Consider the following 23,994-nt stretch of genomic DNA (forward strand, 5'->3'; position numbering starts at 1 on the left):
ACAAAGACTTGTCTCCTGGCTGCCAGAGCCCTGTGAAGATAGATGGTGCAGTGGTTATCAGAAGGTTTGGGGTTTGATTCCCCACGATTTAAAAATAAATACATTTTTTTTTAAAGTTCATGTTATGTTTTGAACCACATGCTCACTTCTTGGCCGCCAGGCAACCGGCGACGAAAACGAATTCTCTGAACAACTTTTAACCCCAAACGGAAAGTCACCGTTTGGTGAAAGCATGACGTCAGGCCCCAAGTAGAAACGGTGCTTCAGTAATACACTGGACACCTGCATGAACTGACCTCAATATTTATTTCACAAATATTGTAAACGAACCATTACCTGTAACTGTTAAAAAAAAGGAAAAAACAAAGAGATGAAGTTGAGCAAAATATGCAATATTAATAAAGTAATAAAAGTTACATATTTACCTTGGAAATCAAACAATGCTTAAGTAGAAAGTAGCAGAAAGAGGAAGTACAAATACTTCAAAAATAACACGAACGTAAATGCTGTTTATAGTTAGTTTAAAAAAAGAATAAAAGAAAAAAAAAAGGAGCAAAGAGAGAAGTGACGTTTGAGCCCTCCCTGAAAGTAGGACGTTTAAACCTCCGCGCAGCTCGTGCAGCTCATTGAGGAGGACGAGCTGTCTGCCAGCTGTTTCCGGTCCGCAGGAGCTCATCATGTCGGAGCCGGGTCTCGTGTATGTGATCACCGGAGGTTGCGGTTTCCTCGGCAAGCACCTGTTGAGGGTTTTGCTGGAAAAGGAGGACAAACTGGTGGAGGTGCGCTTGTTTGACAAACACGTCGACCCCGATTTAAAAGGACTCAGCACAGGTGAGACGAGCAGAGCCCGTTGTGCCGTTAGCTTTTGACGGCACCGAACTACATTTAGAAAGATGCGAATTTAAAGTTGTAGCGCATTCTGTCAAAGGCATATGCACATTTTAAAAAAAAAGACCCGAAACATTTGTTAATTGGTGATTTTCTTTAATTCGGCATTACGTTATATACTCTGAGACTCTTGTTTAAATTTGTATTGTTGTCTTTACACAGTAAATGTGAGTAAGCGAATGGGTAATGAAAATTGAAAAAAAAACATGCTTTGTCACCGTTTTTAAAACGCTGATTGCTGATATCAACCAGCTTTAAGGAAGTTTACTCGGTGCATTTTGTATCATATTGTCAGTATTGTTTTTAATGTCAATTTCATCTTTCTTGGTTCACTTTACTTTGATGTTGATGGCGCGTTTCTTTGTAAATAGCCCTGCTGTATATTGTTTCATAGAGTTGTAATATGGATCTGGTGATTGTTAAAGAAACTACTCGGAGTCCTGTTCCCAAAGTTTATTGATGAACATGTATATGGAGAGTTTACAGATACAGAAAGTGTGTCCAAGAAGGTAAACTGACCCAGAACATTGGCAGAATGCAAAATGTATGCAGGTTTGTAAATGTTATCAGTTTGTGTGGTGTAGTTTGCATGTAGGTACGGAGCTCTGGTTGACTCAATCACTCTTTACATAAGGGGTTGAAGTTAAAAAGTTAAAAGCATCAGGCGACTCCAGATATCACTTTATTAGTTTATGGTCACAAGTGACTTCAAACTGAGCTGATTAGCAACACTTCAACAAAGATTGTGTCTTTGAAATCAATACTATGTGTGCTTTTGTTTGCTTTTTTAAAAAGTATTCCATCTCTTCAAGTGGTTAGTTGATGAACGTACATTAATATTTTAAATGAAACACCAGAAGTGTGAGACACGGTGATGATAGCAGAGTTCTGTCTCTACATAGGAAAAGGAAATGAATACCCTGAACCGGGTCAACCTCCATTCATATCTTTCATTAGCGGGATAGCCAACTCCCCAATGTTTCCTCCCCCAGGATAAAGATGTTGTAACTTCCCATCTATCCGGTGTCTGTACCCACGCTATCGTGTACAAGGTCAAGGTTGGTGTTGGAACCTGTGAAGGCCGAGTCACCAGTCCATCCATCACAGGGCCCACACAGACAGACTATTCACACCTACAGCTGATTTAAAACATCACCAACATCCTTACATTCATGTGTCTGTACTGTGGGGAAGAACATGCAAACTCCACACAGTCAACGCCCCAGCTGGGGTTTGCACCCTCAACCTTCTTGCTAAATCAGGTGATGTTGTAACTTGTCACAATAAACTTCAGAGGTGTGTTGTGTTTTCTGTGGAAAAATGAGTTGTGTCCGGAGGTGGTTCACATGCCTCTGACATGCTTAAAAAAAACAAACAAAAAAAACCGGTAAAGAAGTTCATAAGAAGTGTGTTTTATCCTGGTTGGACGTCATCATCAGTATGAGGAATGCAGACTATATCCCACAACGGAAAACCCTGTTCAGCTTTTGTTATTTTTTGTCAGGCGGCCCCGAGAGATCAGCTAACAGCTCGGCCTCTTTGACTCCTTCTGGGGCACCACTGAGGAAAAATCAGATGTTGCTTTGTGTGTCACGTTGCCATGGTAATTCAAATTTGCGGTGACATCCCCTGTCTGTAAAAAACAGTCAAATTACAAATGAGAAGGCAAAAACAGAAAAGTGCGTTGCAACAGAATCTCTGAGCTGAAGTTCAAAAGTCCCATTTCATGGAAATTATCTGTCGACATTTCAAGGTCGCTGCAGGAGAACAGAGATAAACAGGAGGAGAACCTTTGGAACTGAAAAAGTTCATAAAAGGCCAACGTGTGTCCGACACTGAACGGGATGAAATGATTATAATCACTATCAATAAGGAACTGGCAGAAGTTTTGCAGCATTGTTTCTACCGAGTTGTTTGAGGTCTTTGCGGCAAATCACAGAGCAGGGCGGTTTATTCCATTTATTTTTTATTTTTTTGCATTAATGTGATAAAGAAGCTCAATTTGTCAAACTTTTAATTAACTGTGTTTGCTAAAAACTTTCTTGCCTTTTTCTTTTCTCAAATCTTTAATTGTTTATCAACTTAATTTCCCAAAACTTCAAAATTCCACGTGTTGATGAAGAAATAGACAAAAGATGAACACCGCCGTTTTCCAACAACGCAGGAAGTAAAGCAGCTTTGACAAATTTATCCAAGAAGGATGTTTTCTAATCTCTTGGTAAACAAATGAAGTGGTTCCTCTACTTTTTATTTTTTTCCTTTGTATATTTGGGCTCCCTCGTAAAACCAGAAGGAAACCGTTGGATTGCGTACAGAAGTGCGTTGTATTGACTTTGCGTCTTCCTGTTTCTCGCTGCAGAGCGGACGAAGGTGGTGGTCGTCCAGGGAGACATCACCGACTACGACAGCGTGTTGGAGGCCTCGCGGGGCGCCAATGTCGTCATTCACTCGGCCAGTTTGGTGGACGTTTGGCACAAAGTCCCGGAGAGCGTCATCCAGTCCGTCAACGTGGGAGGTGAGACATGAAAGTGGCGGTGATGACTTGGAGAAGGGATGGGGAGGAAACATCCAGGGGTGGAGAAGGAGAATGAATGTTTTACTGTGGGAAAGCACCATCGTAGAGGAAACACACGCCTGTCGCGGTTCCCAAAGGGCTTTAATTAACAAAAAAACTGGGAAAATGGTGGCTTTAATCAAGCCAGACAGAGACATTCATGTTTATTAACCCGGGTTTCATCTTGATAATTAAACCTGAGCTCGTCACTGATGGATTCTTCATTAATTAATAGCTTATTTAAAGGATTCTATTTCATTGAAACTCTAACTGCCTATTAGTTTGGATTTTAATGTCACATGATGCTTTAAATACTGTTTCTCAGGCGTTTCTCCACCCAAAGAAACTCATTATGAGCTTTTAAGCAGCTGGGATGTGAAGTTTCTTAATGGACTTTACGCTTTCAGGAACACGGCAGTAATAATAATAATTATAAAATACTAAATGCTGCCATTCAACTGCGACTAAATATAGTCGACGGAAGACTAATTAAATATGGATGAAGCCGGTGAGATAGTGTGTCACTGTCAGGCTATTTGTGTGACTGAGTCAGAGGACCAGAAAGAGAGAGAAAGAAAGAGTGTTTCTGTAATTGGAAACTTCACGACGTCTGTTTCCCAGTCAAATAAAAAACCTAACAGAGTAGTGATTTAAAAAAAAAAAAACACACAAAAACAATTGTGACGTTTCCTGAAACCACAAACAGCTTTTGTCCAAGAACCAAACCACAAACTACAGCCTCAAAAACAACCAACAAGTTTCAATATATTACATTCGTGTTGTTTACTTTACTGTCTCGTTGCTGACGGCTACACAACCGACAAAATGTAGATATGACTCAACTTCTGATGTCTTAAAGGGGAACACTTGGGGGATATCAATGTATTTTATTTTTTTATCCATAAATCCCATGAAAATACTGAAATCAACGTGTCCCCTTCCTGTTTGTGACCTTTTTTTGTTATTTAAAAGATGAACAATTTACTAAAACCTAACAATATGTACTCGGGACATTTCTTTTGGAGTGCTATTAATACGTTTACCGTTTCAGTGAGTATTTACAGCAGCTGGTCGGTTGCGTGACAGATAAACTCTAAATAAACTACAGGCCTCGAAGTCACAAAGGAAAACAAATTGAATAGTGTTTGGACAACAATGCGGATCTGTGGCGCCGAGGAATGAACTATCCAGCATTAGACACACGGACAGTACGTGTTGCGTTTCGGTCCTTTAGGAAACACAATGCATCGGCAGCCTCGACCTTCAACGAATGTGTCCGGGAAACACAGCAGGCGTGTTTTGTCTGGATTCCTGTCATCTCTCTGGCCACGAAACATGAATGATTAAAGGAAATGTTGTCAGCTGCTTTTCATAAAGCTTAAAAATGTGTTTTATATAGTTGTGGGTCCGGTCTAAACTGAACCCAGAGTGGAGACGCTCCTCACATGAATAAATAAAAGGGAAGAAGAGAGTAAACAATGTTTTTTTTTTTTTTATGTCTGTATTTAGATTTATGCTAATAACGGTTTCTGGTGAGGCTCTGGTTAACGTCTCGACACCAACCGTCTGCAGCGATTCAGCAAACGGACAAAAGACACCTTTGTTAGCTGAAAGCTGAGTTATCAGTGCGGTTTTCAGAGTTTCACCCAAAACGAAGCAGAACAGATGTCTTCCAGTCGCCTGAAATGAGAAGATGGTTGAGTCATATCTGCCTGCAGCTTGTTACTGTTTTGTTTCGAAATTGGACTTTTCAAACCGCTGCGACGGTATCGGCTCAGCTCACCTCTCCATGCTACCTGTTACCTGATACTGTTTCACTATTGCCTTTCCTCGGAGTCTCGAGTGAGCTGAGCTCAAACTAAAACGTGACGTGAAAACACTGCAGGCCACAAGCTTCCAATTGAGAAAACACCGTCGCTAGGCAACGCCAAAGTGGGCGGCGTCTAGAAGCCACAGAGGCTAACAATTTAGTGAGCTAAAGATCAACGTTTTCCTCAGTTAGACTGTTATCTATGTTATGAAGACTAATGTTACTAAAATTACAATATATTAGCTTAACATCCAACGAAACATGAACTTCCACGACCTCTAATGTTTCCGTAAACATCTGCAGACGCGTCACAACTCGTGAAGTCGGGGATTATAGAAAATTTCAAGTTGTGACTTTGTGAATACCACAAGAGGGCGCCGTCCATACGGACTCTTCTGGTCTAAATGGTAAATACAACCCCCGTTTGAATACAGCATTACCCCCCTCCTCCCCCTCCCCACACTCCCACTCCCCCCCACCGATAAGTGTTCGGACAAGCCCCGCCCACCCAAAAAACACGAGATAGTTGATGCGTGTTTTGAGCAAAGTTCGCTGGTGGCGGTAAAGCTAGCTGGTTGCCAACCACCAACAAAAATCTGAAGAAGAAGAAGAGGAAGAAGAAGAGGAAGAAGAAGAGGAAGAAGAAGAGGAAGAAGAAGAAGAAGAAGAAGAAGAGGAAGAAGAAGAAGAAGAAGAAGTCTCCCTGGCGGTGTTGTGTTCAGACAACTTAAATCCTAAAGACAAACATGAAGCTCCCACTGAACTTTGAGCAGTTTTTGTGTGCGGTTCACTGTTGTAGAGGTGAAAGTTGAAGTATCTGCAGTGGAAAACTAAATCCAGTTTAGTAGCTGACGTCCACAGCAAGTAGAGTCGATCTGGTGCCGTCATCTGGCTGTAGTTAATGTTTGTTCAGCTCTGATAAGAACAGAGGCAATGATTATTTTCTGACTTGTTCTACTCCTTCGAAGAGGGTGGTTCAGTCTGGCTTTCCTCCAGTTAAGAAATATTACAAGAATTTCAAATATAAACTCCACTGTGTTGGTCTCAGAAGGGTTTTCATTCCTGCATCACATTTCTTTGCTGTTAACTCCCTCGTCTTCAGTCTCAGAGATGAGATCTCACTCGTCCTCTCAGAATGAATCAAAAGCACCTTTAGAGGCTTCTGATCTGCAGTCGACCCAAAGTGGGCAAGTTTCGACCCACAGAAACCTGCGGTCGACCTCACTGGCAGGACAATCACAGCTGCAACAGATCTTTTTGTTTTGTTTGTTTCAATCCGGTCCATGAAATGTGCCAATAAGCCAGATCAGAGATTCGGTTCACTGGAACTCGCGTAACTGGAACGTTCTTGTTTACCTCGTTATCAATTACACGTCTGCTTATCCGGACGACAAACAGAAATGTTTCTTGCACCTGTTTTTAAAATCCCATATTCAAACATTCTCCTCACTCGCTCCCATAAACGTATCTGACCACCGTTATATGGATTTTATTTGTTTTACCTGCAGTTGATTACTTTTGGATTAGATCAAATATATTTGTGTCCTGAAGGTGAGCTTGGTTTGGTTTCTAGTCATCGCAGCGCGAAGCAATATTGCTCACTTCAATCCAGTCCAGGATGAAGAATCTGAACAACTATTCAATACACTTTGTGCAGACATTCATGGTCTGCAGAGGATGAACCCGACATCGACCTACTTTTTTTCTCTCCAGCAGGTCAAAGTCTTCCCTCCTCTGGTGAAATATCTGGACGTGCACATGTTGAAGTCATTTTAGTGATCGTTTCAGGGAGATCCATCATGGTGCCAAACTCTGATTTCATCCAACACTTTTAGTTTTGGACCAAATATCTAATGACGTTCCCAGATACTCCGCACCATGTTGTATCAGTCAAGACTTTAATAAAGCTACGTTCCTATTGTTTTGTGCTGGTAGTTTTCTGCCCAGTTGTAGATGTTTGTTTCCTGTTGAAGCTCTCAGTGTTTGTGCGTCTGTGTTTTTCACTGTGACTGCGTAACAACAACTTAAAGCGTGAACCATAAATTATCAACAGATTCCAGCAAATCTTAAACCTTTCAGCACGTTCTGTTCTCCCTTCGTGACTCTCAGGTTAACCTCTTGGCTCCTTAAGGCCAAACAGGAAAACTGGATAGACCTGGAAAAAGAGTATTCACATTTTTTTTATTTCCTGCGGTGACTGTAATTCTTTCCTCCGCTCTGTCACCGTTGGTCATGGAGGCCAGGTTTTGTTTGCGGTGCAGAGGACGTGGTTTCCTATCAGCTAAACAGAACACACATGGATGCCATGCTACTTTTGAATTAATTACATGTTAATTTTCTCCATGTGCACAGAGACGTCCATCCTCTCCACTATGTTACAGTCTTTATTTCATTTTTACTCCAAAATCCAGTTCAAAGGATAATTTTGAAGAAATCCCAACATGTGGAAGCAGATGTTTGGTTTCCTCATAACTTATTACGATCACTTTAAATAATGATGTTTTTCTTTCTTCTCAGGAACGGAGAATGTGATCAACGCCTGCGTGGAGTGCGGCATCGAGAGGCTGGTGTACACCAGCAGCATGGAGGTGATCGGCCCCAACGTCAACGGAGACCAGTTCAAGAGGTGAAACTCCAAAAAACCAAAAAGAACATCACTTTGTGTGTTTACTTGTTTCTGGAGTTTTATTCTGACCCAGCGTGGACGTCCACATGGTTTTAATTCCATACAGAGGAATGCTTCAGCTCATTTACTTCCTTTTCTTGCGGTATCTCTTCTTCTCTCTTGAATGCACCGTTATAGAAAACAAGCGGCCTGTTCGAAGTTATCAGGTGGAGTCACGTAACAAACGCACACAATGTCCAGCTCCCATCAACGGTCGCTTCAGATTACCATCTGTAGAAAGAATCTGTCAGCCTTGCGCTTTATCTTTCCCTTCACTCTGACATCATGTTTTCCCTCCTTAGTTCCTTAGATGTTCAGTTAGACTGTCTGGTATGTCAGATACACGTTATGTAACATCGCTGCAGCCACACAGCTCCTGATATAAAAGTCAAAACACGCTTTACTGGTTGTCACGTCATCTAAAAACAGTCGTGCATCTCGTAGTACCAGTTCTGGACTGAAAATCATTAGTCAGTAATGAAGGAGATTTGTTGCATAGTAATATTTGCATGTTGTCTATTTTCTGGGATGCAGCTGTTGCCTAAACATCTAGGATGGAATCACAGTCATGTGTTTGTGCATTTTACTAAATTAAAACATTAGCCTGATTTTCCATCCGACAATCCACTTTTACAGACATTCAGAGGAACGGTTTCTAAACACCGATCCTCCCCCAGCATCGCTGCATCGTTCTCAGATGTGACGCGATCTCTCCCTGAATTACAGTAAAGTATGTTCTATAGAAACAGTTGGGAAAGGACAAAAACAAAAACAAAAACAAACAGAGCGCTACCTCTTGACGGGGTGACTCAGATGAATAGCTTGTTTCTAAGCTCTGTTTAGTATAGATTTGGGCAGTGTTGACACACACACACACACACACACCACACCCACACCACACACACACACCCACACACACACACCACACCCACACCACACACACACACCCACACACACACACCACACACACACACCACACCCACACCACACACACACCCCCACACACACACACCACACACACCACACACACACACCACACACACCACACACACACACCACACACACACCACACACACACACACACACACACACACACACACACACTTCGGTGACAGATAGCAACAGTCTTCAGTAGTAAACGGGTTAAAACCTCCAGCGTCTGCCAGCTGGACTCACTGACCTGATGACGATCTGCCGGGATCCAAACATTAAGTGGTCACTTAAGTTCTGTTGACAGGATTCAGCACAGGTGAATCCTGTTTGTGTGTGTGTGTGTGTGTGTGTGTGTGTGTGTGTGTGTGTTGTTGTGTGTGTGTGTGTGTGTGTGTGTGTGTGTGTGTGTGTCATAATAGCATGAGGTCACACGGTAAGAATGAAGCTTTGTCTGCTCTTGTTGGAAACTTTGGTTCTGTTCAGGCACCACGAATGAAAATAAGTTGAGCTGAAAGCTTCAGAAACGCATGTAAAAAACCCGAAGCAGATCTCTGGCTCGTCTCTACCTCAGCTGCTGATTTTTCCGTTTGGCCTCGTTCAAACACATTCCTCTCGTATATATGTGGCGAGGTTGAGTGCCTCTCTTGACTGTCGGCTTCTTCCTCCGCAGGGGCGATGAGGAGACACCGTACCAGGTGAAACACACCATGGCGTACCCCAAGAGCAAAGCCAAGGCAGAGAAACTCGTGCTCGCTGCGAACGGCACCGAGGTACGATATTCACGATATTCATTTCACCAATAAGTCCTCAAAAGCTTGTTTTTTTTGTTTCTTGTTAAACTCATTCATGCACATGTGAGGAATTAATAAAAAGAAGTTTAGCTGAGTTTGGGCAACACGGTGTTAAAACTACAGCTGCTTTCTCATAACCGTCATGGCTGAGTTACAATTCAGCCTGTAAAGGAAAATCCTTGTGCAACTTTGCCACAGAATACCAGCTCGTCTCCCACGTGGCCTCGCTGAGGCCATTCCTGCTGTTGTTTACGCCCTAAATCCAATAAATCTTCCCTTTCACCCATTTTAATGCATCTGTTTTGGATTTAGTTTGCCTCCTGTCTGACTCCAAGATTGTTTTTTTGTTTCCCGTCCAGGTGAAGGGGGGAAAGAGTTTGTACACGTGTTCGCTGAGGCCGACGGGGATCTACGGCGAGGGCCACGAGCTCATCAGAGACTTCTACAAACTGGGTGTTCAAAGGGGAGGTCTGATTATAGGGGGCATCCCGGACCACGTCGAGCACGGCCGAGTCTATGCAGGTAAACATGAGGCTTTTTTGGGGGGAAGGTGTGTGTGTGGGGGTGGGGGGGAGGGGGGAGGGGGGGGGCTGTAACCACAACTTCAAATTAGAGTAGTTCTATTTTAACTAAAAGGGAACAAGTAAGTAATATTTTGTCCCTCCTATTTAATGAAACGAATCGGTTTGACCTGTTGCACTTCAGCAGCACCACAAATTACAGTCTCCAAAACAACCGTTAAAATAAATCCTCTCCTCTCCTGCTCATAAAAATAAAGACTTCTCGTTATAATCCTCGTGAAGGGAGGATTTTGTGTTACGCTTCACTGTTCAGCAGTTTTAATGTTCACACGAGGACGAAAAGCAGAACATTTCACATTTCCTCCACATTTCACAGGAAGTCTGGAGGTTTTGGCACTTCATGATTTCATTGTCAGTTTCAGACCATAACGATAAGAATAAAGAAAAGAACCTCCTGTTTTGCCGTGCAGACTCTTGAACAAGTAATGTAACCTTAAAAAGGTTCCCAGAAGGGACATTTTTAGATATTTACACATATTTCTTGGATGTTGTAACAATAACAGCTGGATTATATCAGATAGCATGTATTTATTACATTTATTGAATAATCTCCTGGTGTGATAATGACACTTTTTCAGACTCAAAATGCTGTTTTTTTTAAAAGCTTTGAGTTCAGTCGTGGCATCAACTGGTTCTTCTCACCAAATAAATAATCACCAATACTACATTTTAACAGGACTTTGTTATAGAACTCGTACATTTCACTGTTTTCAGTACTTCTACGAAGATAAATTGAGTATTTCTTCCTTCATTCAATCTGGTATTCAACCCCCACTTGTTTTGTGTTGCTAGGCAACGTGGCCTGGATGCACATCCTCGCGGCCCGAGCCCTGAGCGAGCGGCCGCAGAGGGTCGGAGGCGAGGCTTTCTTCTGCTACGACGACTCGCCCTACAAGAGCTACGAGGATTTCAACATGACGCTGCTGTCGGCGTGTAACTTCCGGCGGGCCCGCATGCCCCTGCTGGTGCTCTGGTTCCTCGCCATGGTCAACGACGGGCTCCGCTGGATACTGAGGCCCCTCTGCAACTACACGCCGCTGCTGAACAGCTACACGCTGGCCGTGGCGAGCACCACCTTCACGGTGCAAACGGACAAAGCCCAGCGTTACTTCCAGTACCGGCCGCTGTACGACTGGGACGAGTGTCTGACCCGCACGCAGAAATGGATCGACACGTTCCCCGGAGAGAAGCCCAAAGACTCCTGAACGGACCTCAGCTGCTGCGACGCGCATCACTAACAAACCGCATGAACACGGTGGCTTCAAACGACACACGTACAGACTTTGATTTTTGTTATTATAAACTGCCAGAGAGTCATTAAAGACCGTTACCACTGCATCTGTCGTGTGCTTGTTTACTGCTCAAATATATATCAAAGACATAGTCACATGACTTGTTAAAATGAAGTTTAAATAAGATGTGACGTAATGTTGGATTAAAGTTCTTTTGTTTGAACATCCACCAAAGGATCGTGTATTAGTACTTTGAGATATTTTAGAAATGATCCAACATTAGCATCTGTAATTATGTAAATTATGACAAATGTAAACACAGTTTTACAAGCCTTTACTACCAGTGATATATTCATATTAATATAAATGTTTTTATTGCTTTTATTCTGTTAATTCTTTTTAATTAATAAATATTATTTAATATATTCTACACGGCCTTTCTTGTTGTGACTTTGCACTTGATTCCTGTTGCATTCTCGTGTTTTTATTGACGATGCACAGAGTAATGAAAGTTTGTGCTGCTTGGAGAACATGACTCATCATTTTCAAAGATTGTTTTTGTTCAGTGTGAGTTCACAATTTCCACATGGCAACTCTTCAACTGCTGGTTTCCATGGAAGCAATAAAGTTTGTTTGCAATGAGCAGGATCCCTCTTGTGGAAAGTTGTCATCTTACTGAGGGTTTACTTATGTAACTAGGAAACAGGGAGTTCCCTTTAGCAGGATAACTTCATCGCTCCAGCTCACCCGGGTCTCCCCCATTTCTGAGGTTTTACATGCCAATCATCAAGACTGAGTTGAAACAGAAGTGACTCACGATCCCCGAACGACGTCACTGATGCTCCCCTCAAACTGAACTAGGGAATGTGGGGATTTTTCTTTTATGGTGTTTAAATTATTATTCTACATCTGCTAACGTTGACCAACTGCATACAAATGATGTATACGGCAAACCATAATGTGGTCAGGTTTATAATATGATGTGTGTCCATGTTTTTATATCCTGGTGTAGATTTAAACCTGAATACAAGCCAACCTGCGGGGTCAGTTGGGAACAAACCGGTTACCAGTGTTTAAGGGTTCTGATTATGTTTCCATTCCAGTTGGGTGTTTACTTGTGTAAGAGCCTAACATGAGCTGGGGAATGTATTATGTCAATGAAAGTCTCCATGGAGATAATGAAACAAGTTTGTGGGTGTGTGTGTGATTAATTGATGTTTTGTTTTATCACCACAACCCTGCATCTCCAAAGTCTGTAAAAACGCTTGTAATTGAAGACAATTGCGCCATCTACTGATAAAACAAAACAACAACAAAGTGAAAACTGAGGTGACGTATCGTTTACAATCCGATTATAGTGAGCGACTCTTCCGTCATTGTTTTGACTTGGGAAATATCTACAGGTGTTTTTCCTTATTTTTAATACAGTTTAATTTTTTTTATTTTTGGTCTCAATTTTCTTTGATTGAAATTGAGATATTTGTACTTTTATTGATTATTTCCATTTTATACAGGTTTATACTTCCACATCTCAGAGATGGAGACTGTACTTTTTACTCCACTACATGTTTCTGACAGCTATAGTCATGTATAGTATAAATACTTTTAACTTGAACTTTTAAGCTTTGTATATACCCTACAGTACATTGTTTTTCTAACTACAGCACTGAAATATTAATCAAAAACTTCATATATAACAGTAAAACACTGACAGGAAGGATTTACTGCATTTTATGAGCATTTACTTTTGATACTTTAATTAAATTTGGCTGCTAAAACATTTTTTTTTTATCGAAGTAAGTTTTGGAGTGCAGGACTTTAAATTGTAGTGGAGTATTTTCACAGTGTAGTAGTACTTTCAGTACTTTTACTTGTTTGAAGCAGAGTACTCGTCCCAGCTCGGTCCGTGTCTCTGGGGGGAGGAGCCTGGACGTGCGCGCGTCCGACAGGACCGACGGGAACGCGCACGCAGCTGTCAGGAGGAAATGCGGGCTGTCCGTGCTGGATGCACCCTGCTGCTAAAGCTCGGATAAATTCACCAGACAGCCCTTTGGCTTCAGATGATCACGAACACGTAGAAGGGTTCGTGGATTTGATGAGAAGAGTTGCTGCGAGCGCGCGTTTCCACCGAGGGAGCGGAGACGCTGAAGCTAGCTCAGGCTAACAAACAACACTCGTCGCTAATGCTAAAATAAGCTAACTCAGCTAGCTGGTAAGTTAGCCAGCCCGCTAGCCGATCGGACGCGCTGCTCCTCCTCCTCCTCCTCCTCCTCTTCCTCCTCTTCCTCCTCCTCCTCCTCCTCAGCGACTCAAACCGGGCTCGCCTTTTTGATTTATTTTGTGACTAGTTTCCATTGAACGGAGGAGGTCTCGGAGCCGGAGCTGTGGCGGGGGGCCGCCCCGACAGGAACCTCCTGGCTGCCGGACGGATCTCAGAGACGCGCCGGTCCGTCGGTGAGTTGAAGCGGGAGGTGGAGGTTGAATCTGACCGGTGGAGCTGGACGAGGCCGTGGCTGCTGCTCGGGCCGGGGGGCCCGGTACACGGGCAGCGGAGGGTGTTGATTATTGGTAACCCCCCCTCCTCCTCCTCCTCCACCTCCACCTCCACCTCCTCCTCCACCTCCTCCTCCACCTCCTCCACCCTGCCGCGCTGAATCGGGAAGTTGATCTTCGAGCGGCCTCCTGAGGACATGACAACAACGTGACTGGTGTTATTAGCTGCTAGCATGGCGTGGAAGAAAACCACCATGGACACAGAAACCTGCTTCATCAGCGAAATGTTGGTCCACCATCATCATCATCATGATGGTCCACCTTCATCATCATGATGGTCCACCATCATCATCATGTTGGTCCACCATCATCATCATGTTGGTCCACCATCATCATCATCATCATCATGATGGTCCACCTTCATCATCATGTTGGTCCACCTTCATCATCATGTTGGTCCACCATCATCATCATGATGGTCCATCATCATCATCATGTTGGTCCACCATCATCATGTTGGTCCACCATCATCATGTTGGTTCACCTTCATCATGCTGGTCCACCATCACCATGCTGGTCCACCATCACCATGCTGGTCCACCATCACCATGCTGGTCCACCATCACCATGATGCTGGTCCGGCCGCTTTGTTGATGCCATTAAACGCGCTGTGAATCTGGAGAGGAAGCTGTCACTGCACGTCCAACACGTTTTGTGGATCTCCGTCTGATTGTAATATTGTTGTGAAATGGGAGAATTATAGTTATAAGATTTCAGATTTTTTTTTTGCTGTCATGTTTGCTCAGCGTTTCGGGTGATTTCAGATTAGAAGTTCCTGAATTACACATCATGCACTGTTTTAGTGTACAATATAGGCTTCAGTAGCAAAAGAGGAAATACAGCTTCATCAATTGTTGTCTGTAGTTTTGTTGTGTTTTTGTAGATTAAACAAAAAAAAACAAAAAAAGCAATTTTTTTTTTTTTTTGTGGTTTATAAAATAAACTGCTTATGTGGGTGATTTATATCTGCACAATAACTCCCAGAAATCTCCTTGACTTCAAGGTGAAGTTCACTTTTTAAATCCAATTCTCGGGTCCAGTTTTAAGAACAGGAACTCTGTGTTTCAGCTCCCTAGAAAGTGGTTTTAAGTCTTTCGTTTAACTTGTATTGGGTGTAAAGTTTTGACCTTTAAAGTTGCTTGTCATGTTGACTTTTTGCTGAGAAGACTTATTGTGTCTTTATCCAGCGTAAACAAACAGATTGTTTATGATCCAAACAGTTGCAGGTTTTTATTTACCACGACACTGATGACAGCTGAAATCTCACCTTCACGCTCTCTTTTGTTTTTCCTAAGGAGAGATCAGAGTGGAGCCATGGCCGAGCTCTCCACCTTCTCCCCGTCCCCCCCAGCGTTGGGTGATCCCCACGCAGCTCCGTCGATCCCTCCGTCTTCATCGGTGTCCGAGTCCGCCCGGGAGATGTCCACACCCAAGTCTTCCCTTTACAACGACAAAGCTTTGACTGGAAAAACTCCCGCAGCGCCGTCGGGCCCTTCACCCTCGCCCTGCCCCCCGCCCTCGTGTCTCCCCAGACTCCCCGCTGAGACCCTCGTCCTGTCGCTGGTACGTGAGGCCGCTCCACAGAGAGAGGAATCGGCAGGGAAGGAAGCAGAGACTGAAGCTGAAGTTGTTAAACAGGAGACGGTGACCGGCGATCCAGCTGCTGCTGCCGAGCTTTTAGATACTGAAACAGGGACGCCTGCTCCAGGCCAAGTCCCGCAGGCGTCCCCCTCTCCAGATCTAAACCCCGGTCCTAATCTGTACCCCAACGTTCACGTCACCCACAACCCAAATCCCGTCGTGGATGATGAGCAGCTCGCAGCTTCCAGTCCGACCCCCGCTGCCTCGGCATCAGCTGCCGCGGCCGAAGAGGAGGAACCGCTCCGACGAGCACAAGAGCCTCCGACCGAGCCGCCTCCCGTGTCCCCGAAGCCCGACACTCCCAGGAAGGGAGAGCTGCCCCCGACCCCCACCAGAGCCGAACACCCGAGCCCCCAGGCCGTCCCGCTGATCCACGAGCCGACCTCCCCCTTACCCCTGCCCAACCCCTACCCCCGGCCGGCCCCCGACACCCTCAGCTACCTGGAGTCGGCCAGCATGATGTCGGGAACGCTGGAGTCTCTGTCGGGACTGGGGGAGGACGGGAGCTCCGTGGGCTCCGACTCGGAGATCAACGGCCTGACGGTCAGACGCACTGATAAATACGGGTTCCTCGGTGGGAATCAGTACAGCGAATCTGCGTAAGTAGCGGGACATTAAGTCGTCGCTCGCACGGCCGGCAAAAAGCTCATTATTGTTTTAAGCTATTCTGAAACATTCAGAGTGTCTGTGTGCAGGAGGGGAAGAAAAACAACACCTCTCTTCTTTTACGTGACGTTTCCATGCAGACATGAGACGCCATTAGATAAATGTCCACAGAATTAGTTTACACAGATAAATTCATCTCTAATCGTCCACTTTGCTCCATCTGACTCACAGATCTTCCCTCGACCTCTCCGTCCTGCCTTCCTCTTCTCTGCTGCTCTAAACATATCTGTCCGTCCTTTATCTCCCCTTGGTCTGACTCAGATAATGCTGAGAGTGATGTTGTGACTCAATATGTACTGACTCCGTGTCTCTGTGGTCTCGTCCATCTGCTCTCTTCCTCTGTTTAAAAAAAAAAAAAAATCTTTGTCAGATTTTTTTTTCTGACGAGCTAATTGCTCCTCAGCCGTTGAATAATTAAATTTCTTTTACTGATTTCCCGTCAGTGGTGGCAGTCAGTGAATTCTCCTCATTGCTGAGGATGTTCTGTAACTGAGCAATTGTGAAAATAAATGTAAGAGGAAGTTGGGGAATTTCTGTGTGCCACCATATTAAAGAGCTCTACGCGCAGTATTTCAGGAGTATGAAAAGAAATTGACTTTATTATCTCTGTTGCAGTGAAAAGGAAGTACGGATTGAAGTCGCCCGGCAGAGGGAGATGAAATGGCTCGAAATGTTCGTCAACTGGGATAAGTGGGTGAAACATCGCTTCCAGAAGGTATCTCCCCCCCTTCCGCCCCCCGCCGGCCTCTCACTACCGTTCACATGTGGTTGTAGCCATGATGTGATGTTTCATGTCTTGTTTGGCGCTGCAGGTGAAGATGCGCTGCAGGAAGGGGATTCCTTCTTCTCTCCGATCCAAAGCCTGGCAGCTGCTGTCCAACAGCCAGGAGCTGCTGCAAGACAACCCCGGCAAATTTGCGGTATCACTGTTAACCATGTAGTTTACAACTATGACCAAAAAAAGTTTGTTTTCTTGTTTTGATTATCATAGTTTAAAAAAAAAAACAAAAAAACAGCAGTTGGATGTTGTTGTTTTTTTTTTAATCCTTTAAATCCGATCTCTTAATTGGAGTTGGGTTGATGATGCTCACTGAAGCAGCAGTGTTTCTGACTCGTAGTGGGGGCCGCTGTGGCTGAGGAGGGTAATTTGCAGCTCTGGGGGGGCTGAAGCAGCGCAGGCGCAGACTGCAGTGAGCCGTAAGCCTCTTATCAGGTCCAGTAATCCTGGCTGTCAGCGCCTCCGGGTCCAGGACGGACCTGATGGACCCCTTCACTCACTGCTGGTCCTCTTATCTCACCAACAATTTCTCTTCTGTGTTTTATTTTGTATTTCTGCAGTCTAATCCACTTTTTTTTTTTTTTTTTTTTTTTTTAAATAAAAACTTCTTCGAACTTCTGAGATTTCATCTAAAACTTGCATCTCCTTTTGTTTGGCTGCAGGAGCTGGAGAGAGAGCAGGGAGAGGCCAAGTGGCTGGACATCATCGAGAAGGATCTGCACAGGCAGTTTCCTTTTCATGAGATGTTTGCTGCACGTGGGGGCCACGGGTAAAGATAACACACACACACACACACACACACACAAACACAAACACACAAACAGGATTCACCTGTCAACAGAACTTAAGTGACCACTTAATGTTTGGATCCCGGCAGATCGTCATCAGGTCATAAGTTGATTGTGTTTATATGTCAGTAAACATTCATGATAAAGTTGAAAGTTGGGCTACTAGAGTAACGGTTTAGACGATATAACCATGAAAACAGCATAAATTAAAGACAAAGGCCCCAAAAAATAGAACCATTCATAATCTTAAAGCTAACGAGGTCAAAATATAAAAATGTGTACTTTAAAAAAATATATTTAAATGAATCTAATTACTGTTCATTCATTGACAACCAGAGTGAAATATTTCAGAGGTGTTTGTGTGGATTAGTTTATGGACTGGAGGTTTTTAAACCCCCAAATATTCCCCTTCGTTTTGATCACTGGCTTCATTTTACCGTTCGTCCCCGCAGGCAACAGGATCTGTACCGAATCCTGAAGGCCTACACCATCTACCGGCCGGACGAGGGCTACTGCCAGGCCCAGGCTCCGGTGGCCGCTGTGCTGCTCATGCACATGCCTGCCGAGGTGAGAGCTGGGGGGGGGGGGGGGGCGGCGGGGGGGGGTTATGACTTCAAGCAGCTTTGTGGATAAATGATCAGATATGGAGTTGTGGTGAAATGAACACAGATGGACTAGAAGGAGTAGAAATATACATATTTTGTGTGACGTACTGTGTTTACTATTAGGTTTGTCATCTTGTTGTTTTTTTTTAATGAAATGTTTGTTTTCCTGGTTAATGCTTCAGCCGTCTGCACAGCTTCTTTTATTTATTATCCGTCCGCCGGTGTCCTTGTTTGTTTGTTGTTATTGTGATTTTAACTGTTCAAAATGATGCTGTTTTATTAACGCGAGGCACTTTGTGATTTTAATATCTGTGAAAGCTGCCATAGAAAATATGCGTTACTCACTTAAAAGAGCAACAGCACAAAAATACAGATAATATTGTGTGTTTGTTTTACTTTTATAAGAGCTGAAGAAGGCCAGAAACAGAAGTGAGATTAGTTTCTGCTGTTGTGTTTCTGCTTTATTAACTGCGTGACTTCGGTTGTGTTTCACAGCAAGCCTTCTGGTGCCTCGTCCAGATCTGTGAGAAGTATCTTCCCGGCTACTACAGCGCCGGCCTGGTGAGCCGACCCTCTCTCTCGCTCTCTCTCTCTCTCTCTCTCTCTCTCTCTCTCTCTCTCTCTCTCCCCCCGTCTGTTTTTTTTTGTTTTTTTTAATCCTCAGTTTTCTCAGCTTCACTGACTTCCCGAACTTTCCTCCGTTGTGTTTCTCAGGAAGCGATCCAGCTGGACGGTGAGATCTTCTTCTGCCTGCTGCGGCGCACGTGTCCGATGGCGTACCGTCACCTGAAGAAGTTCAAGATCGACCCCATCCTCTACATGACCGAGTGGTTCATGTGCATCTTCTCGCGCACGCTGCCGTGGGCGAGCGTCCTGCGCGTCTGGGACATGTTCTTCTGTGAAGGTATCGTTCATGTCCACCTCCACATCGTAGAAGTCAGGGAGACTTTAGAAGGCCGATTTTTGGTTTTTAACGTAAGAGTCTCTGGTTGCAGGAGTGAAGATCGTGTTTCGCGTCGGCCTAGTGCTGCTGAAGCAGATGCTCGGCTCTGTGGACAAACTGCGGGAGCTGCAGGGCATGTACGAGACCATGGAGCGTCTCCGAAACATCGCCCCTGACATGATCCGGGAGGACGTGCTGGTGCAGGAGGTCAGTCTCTCTGCAGAGTTCAGAAATTGAAAAAAAAGAAACCCACTTCTGTATTTTCCTGAGACCGGTGTGACTCATCGCTGGCGTCTGTAAGTGTTGCTCACTTCCTCCGTCCGTCTCGCCCTCGTCTCGCCTCAGATCGTGACGCTGCCGGTGACCGAGGCGCTGATCGAGAGGGAGTGCAGCATCCAGGTGAGGAAGTGGAGGGAGTCCAGAGGGGAGCTGATGCACCAGCCGGTCCGCCGCCTGCACGGGACCAGAGCCATCTACGAGTACAAACGCCGCGCCTCCTCCATCAGCTCCGGCGGCAGCTTCTCCTTCCTGGGGAGCTCCATCCCGCCGCCGGGACCCCTCAGGGCCTCCTCCAGCCTCCTGTCGCTCCCCGGCTTCCGCAAGTCCAAGGCTCCTTTCCACTCTCAAACCAAGAAGGGCTCCTTCTCGGGGCCGTCGGGGATGGACTTCTTCCCGCCGAAGTCGCCGCCGGCAGTGACGTCGAGCCCGAGTCGAGGTCCCAGCAACAAACCGCCGATTCCTCCGGGGGCGGGTCAGAGGGCCCCGGCTCCCCACATCCAGAGCCCCTTAGTCGGGGGCGCGTCCGGCCCGTCCCGTGGCCCCGCTCCGGCCTCAGAGGGCCCCTCAGCACAGGGCCAGCCTCCTTCCTCGGCCCCAGCACAAAGCACAGCACCACCGCCTCCACCCCCCACCACCCTGTCCCCCTCCCCGGTGATCGTCTCGGAGAAAATCACTCCCACCATCCCCTCTCCCACCGCCAACAACTCCCCCCTTCCACTGTGTCCCGACACCAAGAAGGAAGCGTCGCCGTCGGCCGACGTCCCGACCGGAGAGGAAGACGGGAAGAAGAAGAAGAAGAGCAAAGAAGACAAGAAGAAGGAGAGGGAGGACGAGAAGAAGAAGCTGAAGGAGAAGAAGGAGAAGGAGAAGGCCGAGAGGGAGAGGCAGCGGAAGGAGAAAGAGAGGCTCGAGAAGGAGAAGAAGAAAGGGGGGAAGAAAAAGGACAAAGGGGGAGGAGGGGAGGCCGAGGACAAAAACGGAGCGGCGGCGGCGAAAGATTCGTCCTAGTTCTCCTGCCGTCGTTCCACCATCATGAAAAGGGATCCGAACAAAAGACCCCAGAACAGACTCATTCATAGAAAACCTGCACGCCGCATCATTTCAACAGACTTCACGTGGAGAAACTGGATCATGGTTTTAATAGCACCTTGGGGGGGAGGGGAGGGGGGGGGGGCGTTTTAAAGAGCCTCTCGCTTTCTTTCTTCTTCTTTTTTTTTTCCACTGAGTTTTACACAGATCGGACAAATTTCCTTTTTTTTTCCCAACTGGAACGCCGGCTGTGAATCTGAAGATCAGTCGGTTTCTGTTTCAGTTCTTTTTTAATTCTGAGTTGTTGTTTTGTTTTTTTCATTTTTATCATCTGAACCGGATCGTTGATGGAGGAAGGGGGGGTCGTAGAGGATGTAAATAAAAACCGTTACCACTCCGAAAGACCCTTCAGTTCTCATCTAAGGGGGGACGAAAACAAAACGACCCCCCCACCCCACCCCCCCCTCGAAGTCCTCCCACCTCCAGGCACTGGAGACAGAAATGCTAGTAATGTTGTCGAGGATGTATTTATTGTCGTGTTTAAATGTCGTGAGTGAGTGTGTGCCTTAGTAGTGATAGTGAAACGTGTTCATGTTCTCTCTGCGTGCCCCCCCCACCCCTCCTCCGCCCTCCCCCTCCCTCCCCCTCCACCCGAGTCGAACCATCATCTAAAACCCTCCTGTGGTTTAATCTGATGGGCAAAACACAGACGAGAAGAGGGAGGAACTTCTGAAGTCCAGTCGGACGCAGACTGTCGTTTTTCTGTCCGACAAAAGGGGAGCGTTTGTTTTTTTATTTCAGGCTTTCCTTTAAATCTCTTTATTTTTTTTTATTTTTTTTGCTTACAAAAAGAAAAAGAAGGCGTAAACAGTTTCAGCAAACCTGCAGATCGGTTATCTGTGCACAAGTTCTGCAGAGCAAAACGTCCTTCTGGTTAAATGAGTATTATTTCATCGAACAAAAAACAGCACACGTGTGTTTTATACCTCGGCCAAACCTTCAGCGTGGGGAGCTTCAACTCCAATGTGATTTCAAACTTAATTAAATGAAGGATGTTTTTTTTTTTTTTGCACTTGTGATTTCATCACAAAGCACCACTGAAGTTGACCCCGCTCTGTTACCGTGGCGACGTCAAAAACACGCCAGAGGCTTGAAATCTCTTCCCTATACATACATATATATATACATACATACATGTATATATATATATATATGTATATATATATATATATGTGTGTGTGTATATGTATATATATATAGGAAGCCACTTGACTGAGGGGGGGACCAGGTGTGCCAATGTAGCATTAACCTTTCACCTTTTTTGGGGCTCTGATGTATTTATGTACAAAGTGGTTAATTTAATCAAATATAGTATATTATGAATTATTATTATTATTATTTTGGATCTGACTATTTTTCTATGTGAGTGAGAGACACCTGGTAGACTGGAAAGATGGCCGCCTACACGGTGTAGTTGCAGGGGATCATTTAAAAATGTTATTTTTTTCTTTGCACGTTAAGTCCTCTGCTTTTACACGGCGAACTCGGATGCATGTCTGTTTACTTATTGTTTGCCGTCATGGTTGTTTGTTTTCTTCACGAGTCTCCGGTTTACTGAAGTGCAGTATTAAACGGACTTGAGTGGAAACAAAACCTCAAAAACACAAAAAGCCTCCGAGAGAACAAACTTCTAGACGGAACATTTTGGGAGCGTCTTTGTACTGTTAAAAAAAATATACACGAAGAGTTGAATTTGAGCTTTTTCGGTAGAGTTCTTTTGAAATTGAAGATCTTTTTGAAGTGTCGCCGGCTTTGTGTTGTAACATTCATAATGACTTATGGACTAATAACTCCCTAACCTCTTCACACAGTGTTCTGGACTAACATATTTATGCATACATGAAGCGGCACTGAACCCCGTCAGTATACCATGAAAGAGTGCCAGTTAGTTCGTGTAAAAACATTCGATGGCAACAACAACAACAACAACAAAAAAACAGAAAAACAAAAAAAGCAGCTCTTTAACTGTTTGGTAGAAAACGATTAGAAGGACTTTTGTGTAATCGTAGCCAACATGTCCTCCGTATTCATGGTTTTTATTTTCCCCGTCCTTTACATGGCTGTCATTTAAAATATTGAAATGTCACACACACACACACACACACACACACACACACACACACACACACACACACACACACACACACACACACACACACACACACACACACACACACACACCCCCTCCCCTGTCTTGATGCCATTGTTAGGCACCGGTTAGTGTTAGTGTGGGTAACTTGAACACATCTATGCAAACTTACCCCCCCGCCGCCGCCGCTTACCCCCCCCCCCCCCCTCCTCCTATCATGACTGTTTGTGGCGACAGCAGCACTGATTTAACTGATGATGATGATGATGATGATGATGATGATATTAGGAAAAAAAAAATGATGGGATACTTTTGAGTTTTGCTTGCTCACCTTTGGTTCAGAGGTTCTTGACAAAATTCAGAAAACAACAACAACATTTCTGAGGTCCTTTGTGCATTTCGATCCCGGAGACACTCGATCGGGGAACGATGCAAATATTTAAGAAAACAAAAGAAAAGAAGTTTTACTGCTGATTTTCTCCTCAACGTTACAACGTCTTCTGTGTCTTTAAGTTTACACGTCATCCCCCCCCTCTCTCCCCCCCCTCCCTCTCTCTCCCCCCTCCCTCTCTCTCTTTCCCCCCCTCTCTCTCCCCTCTCTCTCTCCCCCCTCCCTCTCTCTCCCCCCTCCCCCCCTCTCTCCCCCCCCCTCCCTCTCTCTCTCCCCCCCTCCCTCTCTCTCTTTCCCCCCTCTCTCTCCCCCCTCCCTCTCTCTCCCCCCCTCCCCCCTCTCTCTCCCCCCTCTCTCCCTCTCTCCCCCCCCTCTCTCTCTCCTTCTCCCTCTCTCTCTCTCCCCCCCTCTCTCCTCCCTCTCCCCCTCTCTCTCTCTCTCCCCCCCTCTCTCCTCTCTCCCCCCCCCTCTCTCTCTCCCTCCCTCTCTCTCTCGCTCCCCTCCCTCTCTCTCCCCCCTCTCTCTCCCTCCCTCTCTCTCTCTCCTCTCCCCCCCCCTCTCTCTCTCCCTCCCTCCCTCTCTCTCTTTCCCTCTCTGGCGGAAGTGAAGTAAAATCATAGCTAATTGAATTCATTCCTTCAGATCTACAACTGATGTATTTATAATTAATGATGATAAATGACATTTGTGATGAGTAATAAACCGTAATATATTAAGT

At 45.1% G+C, this 23,994-nt stretch overlaps 2 protein-coding genes across 4 annotated transcripts; both read left to right on the plus strand.

Moving 5' to 3' along the window:
- Positions 1 to 639: 639 nt before the first annotated feature.
- On the plus strand, positions 640 to 11,560 carry hsd3b7 (hydroxy-delta-5-steroid dehydrogenase, 3 beta- and steroid delta-isomerase). The gene is made up of 6 exons (XM_069165520.1): positions 640 to 831; positions 3,248 to 3,403; positions 7,770 to 7,878; positions 9,521 to 9,620; positions 10,001 to 10,163; positions 11,015 to 11,560. Exons 1-6 carry the CDS (start codon positions 678 to 680, stop codon positions 11,425 to 11,427), a joined length of 1,095 nt encoding a protein of 364 aa, XP_069021621.1. The 5' UTR covers positions 640 to 677; the 3' UTR covers positions 11,428 to 11,560.
- A 1,853-nt stretch (positions 11,561 to 13,413) lies between these two features.
- Positions 13,414 to 23,992, plus strand: tbc1d10b (TBC1 domain family, member 10b). Of its 3 annotated transcripts, XM_069165539.1 has the most exons (11): positions 13,414 to 13,666; positions 13,803 to 13,908; positions 15,303 to 16,247; positions 16,930 to 17,029; positions 17,127 to 17,234; positions 17,755 to 17,861; positions 18,333 to 18,447; positions 18,981 to 19,046; positions 19,200 to 19,389; positions 19,481 to 19,635; positions 19,774 to 23,992. In XM_069165539.1, exons 3-11 carry the CDS (start codon positions 15,322 to 15,324, stop codon positions 20,713 to 20,715), a joined length of 2,709 nt encoding a protein of 902 aa, XP_069021640.1. In that variant the 5' UTR covers positions 13,414 to 13,666; positions 13,803 to 13,908; positions 15,303 to 15,321; the 3' UTR covers positions 20,716 to 23,992. The 3 variants fall into 3 exon arrangements, with proteins under 3 accessions (XP_069021640.1, XP_069021641.1, XP_069021639.1); XM_069165540.1 differs by lacking the exon at positions 13,803 to 13,908; XM_069165538.1 differs by lacking the exons at positions 13,414 to 13,666; positions 13,803 to 13,908 and adding an exon at positions 13,915 to 14,233.
- The last annotated feature ends 2 nt before the right edge of the window (positions 23,993 to 23,994 follow it).

This window comes from Embiotoca jacksoni, unplaced genomic scaffold (assembly GCF_022577435.1).
Source record: "Embiotoca jacksoni isolate LCO1_2020_lvr unplaced genomic scaffold, fEmbJac1.0.p SCAF_34, whole genome shotgun sequence".
In the NCBI taxonomy this organism is placed as follows: Eukaryota; Metazoa; Chordata; class Actinopteri; family Embiotocidae; genus Embiotoca; species Embiotoca jacksoni.